The sequence below is a fragment of the Pithys albifrons genome, chromosome 25, assembly GCF_047495875.1.
Source record: "Pithys albifrons albifrons isolate INPA30051 chromosome 25, PitAlb_v1, whole genome shotgun sequence".
NCBI classification, from domain to species: domain Eukaryota; kingdom Metazoa; phylum Chordata; class Aves; order Passeriformes; family Thamnophilidae; genus Pithys; species Pithys albifrons.
The window spans coordinates 3788007-3797817 of NC_092482.1; the positions used below are offsets into that span (position 1 = coordinate 3788007).

General features: G+C 50.7%; 1 protein-coding gene across 6 annotated transcripts in view; it reads right to left on the bottom strand.

The window, feature by feature from the left end:
• TANC2 (tetratricopeptide repeat, ankyrin repeat and coiled-coil containing 2) overlaps positions 1–9811 on the bottom strand; it is a 216432-nt gene that overhangs the window by 87002 nt on the left and 119619 nt on the right. For all 6 annotated transcript variants that reach the window (XR_011699673.1, XM_071577333.1, XM_071577335.1 and 3 more), the window contains one exon: positions 1274–1537. Coding sequence is in view for 5 of the 6 variants with exons in the window: in XM_071577333.1 (XP_071433434.1) it covers positions 1274–1537 (264 nt within the window). In the remaining variant the exon portion in view is untranslated. The remainder of the gene's footprint in view (positions 1–1273; positions 1538–9811) is intronic.

The following is a 9811-nucleotide window of genomic DNA, read 5'->3' on the forward strand; positions in this document are numbered from 1 at the left end:
CAACCTGCTGAAATATCCATCAAGCACCACCAGAATCAGTAAGAGGGACCATAATCTGCTGAAATATCCATCAAGCACAATCAGAACCAGCAAAAGGGACCATAACCTGCTGAAATAACCACCAGAACCAGTAAGAGGGACCACAACCTGCTGAAATAACCATTAAACACCACCAGAACCAGTAACAGGAACCACAACCTGCTGAAATAACCATTAAACACCATCAGAACCAGTAACAGGAACCACAACCTGCTGAAATAACAATCAAGCAGCATCAGAACCAGTAACAGGAACCACAACCTGCTGAAATAACCATTTTAAGCACCACCAGAACCAGTAAAAGGGACCACAACCTGCTGAAATAACCATTAAGCACCATCAGAACCAGTCAGAGGGACCATAATCTGCTGAAATAACCATCAAGCACCACCAGAACCAGTAAGAGGGACCACAACCTGCTGAAATAACCATTAAGCACCATCAGAACCAGTTCTTCCCACAGGGGATTTTCCATTTAGAAGCAACAAGCCAAACAAACAGCCCATTTTTGTCACCCTTCATGATGATGACTGCAGAAAGGAGGTTCCCCCTTGGACAAGAAGGTTCCCCATTGGACAAGGAGGTTCCCCCTTGGACAAGGTGGTTCCCCATTGGACATGGAGGTTCCCCATTGGACAAGAAGGTTCCCCATTGGACAAGGAGGTTCCCCCTTGGACAAGGTGGTTCCCCATTGGACATGGAGGTTCCCCATTGGACAAGAAGGTTCCCCCTTGGACAAGAAGGTTCCCCATTGGACAAGAAGGTTCCCCCTTGGACAAGGTTCCCCCTTGGACAAGGAGGTTCCCCATTGGACAAGGAGGTTCCCCCTTGGACAAGAAGGTTCCCCCTTGGACAAGGAGGTTCCCCCTTGGACAAGAAGGTTCCCCCTTGGACAAGCAGGTTCCCCTTTGGACAAGAAGGTTCCCCCTTGGACAAGCAGGTTCCCCTTTGGACAAGAAGGTTCCCCCTTGGACAAGCAGGTTCCCTTTTGGACAAGAAGGTTTCCCCTTGGACAAGCAGGTTCCCTTTTGGACAAGAAGGTTCCCCCTTGGACAAGCAGGTTCCCTTTTGGACAAGGAGGTTCCCCCTTGGACAAGGAGGTTCCCTTTTGGACAAGGAGGTTCCCCCTTGGACAAGAAGGTTCCCCGTGGACAAGGAGGCCCCAAGAAGGGTTGGGACACCCCCCAGGTGCTGGTTCTGCCCTGCCCTAAGGGCACACACAGAGATTCCTTACCTGCTACTGAATTTGGCCGTGGCATCAGGTAGAGAGGGATGGACTGCACCGACTGGGACAGGACCGTGTCCAGGTTCCTCTCAGGGATCTTGTTGAGGCTGTAGGTGGAGGCTGTCATGTTCTCATCCACACGGTACAGGCAGGAGTCCATGCTGCACTTCTGGGACTGCCAAGGCTTCAGGTTGCCCCCAGAGCCAAGCTCTTTGCTGCTTTCTCCTCCGTACTTGGTGCGTTCCACATTTTCGGAGTAACTCGTCAAAGTGGCTTGAAAAGGAGAGATTGGAAAGGCCATGAGAGCCCCAGAGCAGGGATGGGTGACCCACACTGAGCCTCAGCAGCCCCTCACACTGCCCCAGATCACAGATTATGGATTGGAGTTTAATGCTGCTGCTGCTGCTGCTGCTGCTCGGGACTTCTGAGAGAACATCTGAGCTCTGCTGGTTTGGCTCACACCGTTAAAAGCCATTTGTAATTACAGAGTATTAAAACCTCGTGGTCAAATCCACCATTCCAGGAGGAGCAGGAATGGGTAAGGAAGGGACATTATCAAGGCTCCTGGTGGCTTTTAATTGGCACTGGAGTTGCCACCTCGGCAGGGAGGGTTTGCAGGAGTTTATAACCTTGCCAGGTGTGACACTGAGAAGCCCCCCCTGACCTGCCTGAACCACCAGCCCCAGGGATTAGTTTGGTGCAGAGGCTGAACCCCTTATCTTGCTTGACTGACAGCAGGTTTTTAGGAAGCTTTATCTCTAATCCACTCATTTTCCCTTCTATTATTTAATTTTACAGATGAGGAGAGTTGTTATATTGACTTTCACTCCGGGAAGAGACAACACTCTGGATCCACATCACCCCCACTCTCTCCCTCCTGGATCCACATCACCCTCACCCTCTCTCTGCTGGATCCACATCACCCCCACCTTCTCCCTGCTGGATCCACATCACCTCCACCCTCTCCCTGCTGGATCCACATCACCCCCACCTTCTCCCTGCTGGATCCACATCACCCCCACCTTCTCCCTGCTGGATCCACATCACCCCCACCTTCTCCCTGCTGGATCCACATCACCCCCACCTTCTCCCTGCTGGATCCACATCACCCCCACCTTCTCCCTGCTGGATCCACATCACCTCCACCCTCTCCCTGCTGGATCCACATCACCCCCACCTTCTCCCTCCTGGATCCACATCACCCCCACCCTCTCCCTGCTGGATCCACATCACCCCCACCTTCTCCCTGCTGGATCCACATCACCCCCACCTTCTCCCTGCTGGATCCACATCACCCCCACTCTCTCCCTCCTGGATCCACATCACCCCCACCTTCTCCCCACTGGATCCACATCACCCCCACCCTCTCCCTGCTGGATCTACATCACCCTCACTTTCTCCCCACTGGATCCACATCAACCCCACATTCTCCCCACTGGATCCACATCACCCCCACATTCTCCCCGCTGGATCCACATCACCCCCACCCTCTCCCTGCTGGATCCACATCACCCCCACCTTCTCCCCACTGGATCCACATCACTCTCACCCTCTCCCCACTGGATCCACATCACCCTCACCTTCCCCCTGCTGGATCCACATCACCCCCACCCTCTCCTTGCTGGATCCACATCACCCCCACATTCTCCCTGCTGGATCCACATCACCCCCACCCTCTCCCTGCTGGATCCACATCACCCCCACCCTCTCCTTGCTGGTCTTTTCCCTTCTAGATCCTCAGGCATTTCCCACTGGCTGCAACTCTCTTTGGGCTGTTGAGTCTCCTCTCAAATATTCATTCAAGGTCACAGACAGAGCTCTCAGTCACTGACAGAAGATCCCAGTGCCCACAACCAACTTGTGTGTCAGAGAATCACAGGATGGTTTGGGTTGGAAGGGACCTCAAAGCCCATCCAGTGCCACCTTTGCTATGGGCAGGGACACCTCCCACCCAGCCCTGTCCTTGGGCAATCCCAGGGATGGGGCAGCCACAGCTTCTCTGGGTACCTGTGCCAGGGCCTGCCCTTTCAGGGTGCCCACCTGGACTCCATCCTGTGCCAAGCCATGAACTCCAATGCCCAAGGACTCACCTGCCTTAATTCCACATTAGCACAGGAATTAGAATTTAAAAAAAAATTAAGACCTGCAACTGTTCCTGTGCCTGTTCTTTATCCATCCCAACAAACCCCACACAGTTCAAACTTCACCTCTATTTCTGTGGCTTTAGGACTCAGGATTTGGTTTCTTGTCTATCAGTCCTTTGCATCCCACCAAATGCCCCAAAGTTTAGTTGTTTCCAACATGTTCTGAAATTTAAAACCAGCCCAAGGAACTAAGAACTGGCATTTGTTTGTTGGTATTTAAACACAGGGTTTGCTGTCAGGTTACCACATTTGCAATTTAGGAGAAGAAAATGAAATAAAACCAGATATTCTGTTCACAGACTTCTCTTGCTCCCTCCAGTTGTTTAAGAAATAGGTGTGAAATGATTTTCCAGAAAAATCTCCATTTCAGAGCCTGGGGCTGCAGAATGAGGCAGAATCTGCTATTTACAGGGGAAAAAAAAATCCATTGAGCCTTTAAAATCCATTCATTTGCAAAGCCTATCTCAGTGTGTGTCTAATTAATCTTCGTAGAAACAAATCAGCAGCTGCCATCAGTCATCAAACCGAGGAAAAACAGAATAACTATTTGGCAAAATAAGTTTGCTCTAAATGAAATAACAAAAAAAAAAAAAAGAAGAGCTAATAAGTCCTGCTGGCCCCTTCTTCTAATTGACAATTTGTGTTCATTTGAAACATAATTTTCACCAGTTTGCACAGAAGCTGTTTATGTGCAAACTCGTCACTGAATCAGGTATTTAGGAGTGTTCCCTGGGGATTAATTAACCTGCTGAGCAGCCCTGGATGATGTGAGTGCTGCTGCACAGGCTCAGGTGATGCTGCTGGGCCTTTCATCTCTTCCAGGAGCTGTTTTAAACCCAAAGCTGTTCGAGGTTCAGTCCTGAGCCAGCTCATGGGATGGAGCTCAGCCCCAGTGGGACCCCCAGAGCTCCTCAGGCTTCACCCCTTCCCAGGGAAAACCTCAGAAAGCAACAGACAATTCCAGAAAATTCCCATTATCTGCAACTACTGAGGTGAATGCAGTGGGATATTCAGCAGGGAAAAGCTGGGAATGCCAAGCTGGCAAATAGAATGGAAGTGGCAAAGGTTTGGGCAGCCCTGAAAAGGGTCAGGGAGTTGGACCAGGTGACAATTGGGTTGGAAAAGACCTCCGAGATCATCAAGTCCAACCCTTGGTCCAACTCCAGTCCCTTTACCAGATCATGGCACTCAGTGCCACGGCCAAGCTCAGCTGAAAAACCTCCAGGGATGGGGAATCCACCCCCTCTCTGGGCAGCCCATTCCAATCCCTGAGCACTCTCTCTGCAAAGAATTTCTTTCTCATCTCCAACTTCAATTTCCCCTGGCAGAGCTTGAGCCCATCGTGCCCCCTTGTCCTATTGCTGAGTGCCTGGGAGAAGAGACCAACCCCCACCTGGCCACAACTTCCCTTCAGGCAGTTCCAGACAGTGCTGAGGTCACCTCTGAGCCTCCTCTTCTCCAGGCTGAACACCCCCAGCTCCCTCAGCCTCTCCCCACAGCACTTGTGCTCCACTCCCTTCTCCAGCCTCGTTGCTCTTCTCAGTTGGGTTGAAAGAGACCTCTGAGATCATCAACCCTTGATCCAACCCCACTGTGATCATCAGCCCAGGGCACTCTGTGCCCTGGGCTGATGATCACAGTGGGGTTGGATCAAGATGTGGTGGATTCTCACTCAGTGCCACATCCATAGAATCACAGAATCATAGAGTGGATTGGGTTGGAAAAGCCCTCTGAGATCATCAAGTCCAACCCTTGACCCAACCCCACTGGGATCACTCTGGCACTCTGTGCCCTGGGCTGGTGATCACAGTGGGGTTGGATCAAGACATGTTGGATTCTCTGTCCCTGGAGGTGTTTCAGAGGACACTCAGAGCCACATCCAGTCCCTTCTCCAGCCTCGTTGCTCTTCTCTGGCCCCGCTCCAGCCCCTCAATCTCTTGCCTCAACTGAGGGGCCCAGAACTGAACACAACACTCAAGGTGTGGCCTCCCCAAGGCAGAGTCCAGGGGAAGGGTCACTGCTCTGGGCCTGCTGGGCACACTTTTCCTGGCATTCCCTTCCCTTGGGAAACTGCTGCTGATGCCACAGAGCTGCTCTGAACCCCACCTGGGTAAGCCTGGCAGGGTGCCAGGAAAGCTGTGCTGGTTTGGGATGGTCAGGATTGCTGCTGGACATGGGACAACCTGCAGCAAAGCTCCTGAGATGGCACTGGAGGCACCACGAGGGGCACAGGATCCTCTGACTGGTTTCCCTTCCAGTAGCAGCTTGTTGAGCATTAACAGTTGGCTGCTTTTACACAGGGAGAGCCAACAAATGCTGGAAGCTGCTCAGGGGTCACAGCCAGGTCAGGAGTTGCACCAGAAATGCTGTTGGACATGGAGAGGATTCCATGGGATCCAGGAAAAAAAGGGCTGACTGGCTCCTGCCTCTCCTCTTGGCTCCCCTTCTCCTCACTGAGCTTCTTTTATAAATAAGGAATATTTGAATGTCAAGATCTGGACCTTGTAATGTTTTGAGTTTGTTGGGTTTTTTTTTCAGACTGAGCTTCCCTTTACTGTCGAGGATCAAAAATTTCCAGCTAAGTCTGATCAAAAAATTCCAACTAAGTCTGATCAAAAAATTCCAACTAAGTCTGAACAAAAATTTCCAACTAAGTCTGATCAAAAGTTTCCAGCTAAGTCTGTTCTAACCCAAGTGAGGCATTTATTAAAGCCAGGGAATAATTCCTATGCTGTGCAGATCAGAGACAGGACACACCAGTTCTGTAATAACTGAAATTATGTAAGAGGTGACATAGAAATGGACAGGAATAACTCCAAGAGGACAAGTCATCAGAGAAAACCTGGCTGTCTAAAACCTGCTCTTTACATGCAGATTACAACACCAAAACTCTCTCCACCTTTGGTGGACAGTTAATCCAGTTAATTTGGGGGCCAAAGAGCCACACACTGAATTCACTTTGCCAAATTAATGCTGTGTCCAGCAACAGAGACCTGCAAAGTGAGTTTAGCAGGTATCAAATATGTTGGGTTGCCCTTCTTGGGGTTGTCCACTCAGAGTCAGGAGCTGGACTCGATCCTTGTGGGTCCCTTCCAAGTCAGGGTGTTCTGTGATTATAAAAACATTTCACACTGAGCAAAATCCCAGAGAGAGAAGCAATTGTGCCTAATTAGACCCTCAGATTAGTTCAATTGGTTAAAAGTTGGTTGTAACAATGCCAAGGTCGTGGGTTCAACCCCCTGTGTGGGCCATTGACTTGAGTTGGACTCGATGATCCTTGGGGGTCCCTTCCAGCTCAGAATGGTCTGGGATTCTCTAATGGTGTAAGGATGGACTTCCTGCCTTGATGAACAGCTCTCTGTCCCCTGACAACTCTCACATATTTTTGCCAATAGCACATTCACCTTCTGGGACATGTCACAGCCTCAGTGGTTTTAAAACACGGAATTTGGTGGTGATTCAGCACTGGGGGGTTTGGGGGTGATGCTCGTGGCAGCTCAGGACTGACAGGTGGCAAAGACCATTGTCCCCAAAGCCAGATCTTTTATCAAGATGAGTAAGAAACACATTAGAGCTGCCACTTATCAAAATACACCTTCCTGGAGTTAATGGCTAAGAGTTTGAAGCCCTGATTTGGGAGGAACAGGAAGGATCATGAGTCAGGAAACAAAAAGTACCTACAGAAATAGTTGTTCTTTTCCTACACAGAAAATTGGCACAAAGTGACCAGCAGTTTGGACAAGGAAATTTCCAACAGACCTTGGAGGTACCACATGGAGCTGCTCCAGCCAAACCTCCTTTCTCACAGTCACCCTCCCAGAGAACATGGGAGAGACCTGAGAGCTGCTCCCAATGAGCAAGGGATGAACCTGGCAGGGCAACCTCATCCTGCCCTGTCCAGAAACCAGAGCTGAGGTGTGATGTGTTCCCAAAGGGCAGAGCAGAGCAACAGGTGGGCTTTGCTTCCTCCACGGGGCCCATTTGTGTCCTCTGCAGAGCAGAGAATTCCAGGGAATTGCTGCCATGCAGAGAGCACCTTCCAAACCATCCCAGTGGGAGGGGAAGGGCCCAACTGGGCACCCACCTCCCTTTGCTCCCACGGAGCTTCCACCTGCAGGGCAGAGAGGAGGTCCAGAAAATGAGGCCTTGGGGAAAACCTCCCCATTTTTTGGCTGCTGGAAAGTCTGGCTGGGGAAAACCATTTTCCCCACCATTTGTTCCAGCTGTTCAGCTCCTGTTAAACACCAGGAGAAGGTGCTGAAAATGTTACTGTCAAAATAAAGGGGGAGAGGAAAAAAGTGGGCAAAGAAACTCTTGTCTTCCTTTGAGTGCAAACACTGGCAGAGGAAATCCTTGCAAAGTGTTCCCCCTTCTCAACACAAGCTCATTTTTACATGGTTTTTCCATCTGGGATACATTAACACAGCCTTGGGATAAGCCACCTTCTATTATTTCCAAAGAACCTGGAAGAGAGAATCTTCCTTGTGAGAGGTGAAAACAAATCTACTTCCAAAGCTCCTGACAGAAGAACCTGGAGCAGAGAATCTTCCTTGTGAAAACAAATCTACTTCCAAAGCTCCTGACAGAAGAACCTGGAGCAGAGAATCTTCCTTGTGAGAGGTGAAAACAAATCTACTTCCAAAGCTCCTGACAGAAGAACCTGGAGCAGAGAATCTTCCTTGTGAAAACAAATCTATCCCAATTAAAAATGAATTCCCACAGACCCACTGAACAGAGGGCAGGGTTGGGAGTCAGAGCAAAAGGGTTCAACAACTCCAGTGGCAGGAATGGTGATGGTGCTGATGCTTCTCTGAGTCCCAGGGGAAGCAAAGAGCCCACCCAGAGCCCCTCTGGCTTTCACATGGACAAGGAAGTCCAGGAAAAACCAAACTGCAGCACTCAGAGCTTTCACTGCCTTCAGGTGGCACCTGCCAACCCTCTGGAGGCACATCCAGCCCAACATCAACACGAGGAACCTGCAGAAGAGCAGCTGGAAAAGCAGAGAACACCTTTTTTGGCCAGTCCTGCTGCTCCACTCGAGGCTTTGCTCAGGGCTTGGACCCACTGGTAGCTCAGCCAGAGCCTGGGTACAACCACCCACACCCTCTCACTGCCCTGCCCGGCTCTGGGGCAGCTCTGGGGGTGGCACACGCTGAGCACAGAGCTCAGGGGGTGGCATCCTGCACTGCCTGGTGCCAGCATTCATTAACCTACTTTGGCAGCAGCTCAGAATAGCTCACCCATTTGCATTTGGAGCTCACACAGCCAGGAGTGCTGCAGGGGTTGCTCCAGTGGCATCCAGGGGCTGAACCAAGCCCTGATCTGCTGATCAGCCCAGCAAACTGTTCCTCACTGGTGCACAAACCTCCCCAAATTCTCAACCTGCCTTTCCTCTTCTTTTTTTTAAACTGTTTGGTGAAGTAAAACCTTCTAAACTTCTTAACTGAACATGCCCCACATGGCCAGGAGCACCAAGCAAGGCCCCCCCTGCCTGGGCTCACACACACATTGATGTTTTTACAGTCATTAAACTGAAATCATTTCTGGGGGTTGTTTTCTCCAGATTCTTCCCACTTGCAACCTGCAGATCAGCCAAGTGAAAAACCTGCTGGAGCAGCCACAGAAAGTCACAGGAATTGGTGCTAATTTAATGCAGCTCCTGCCCAAGGCTTCCTCTTGCCCCACAGAAATAAGATCCAAAAGTAAATTAATTAATGCAAAGTTATCAACCTCGGCCATCCTGATTTTCACCAACTCCTTTGCAGTAGGAATGGAAGATGGAGAGGTCCAGCTCACCTTGGCCAGTGCAGTTTTAACTTGAATAATGCAAATCAATCCCCCTAATTAGCAAGTGCAGGTGTATTACCTAAATTATATCTATTATCTAAACAGAGCTCTGGGGTCCCAACACAGGATGGATGTGGAGCTGCTGGAGAGTCCGGAGGAGGCCATGGAGATGCTCCAAGGGCTGGAGCCCCTTTGGAGCCAGGCTGGGAGAGCTGGGAGGGCTCACCTGAAGCAGAGAAGGCTCAAGGGACACCTGAGAGCCCCTTCCAGTGCCCAAAGGGGCTCCAGGAGAGCTGGAGAGGGACTTGGGACAGGGATGGAGGGACAGGACAAGGGGAATGGGTTTACATGGACACAGGGCAGGGATAGGTGGGATACTGGGAAGGAATTCTTGGCTGGGAGGGTGGTGGGACACTGGCACAGGTTGCCCAGAGCATCCCCATCCCTGGAAGTGTCCAAGGTCAGGTTGGACAGGGGGCTTGGAGCAACCTGAGCTAGAGAGGAAGGCTGGAAGGTTCTACTGCAAGTCCCTCAAACTGGATGATCTTTCTGACCTTCCAACCCCAACCATTGCAGGACTCCATGACCACAAACCAACCCTGGTGACCCAAACCAC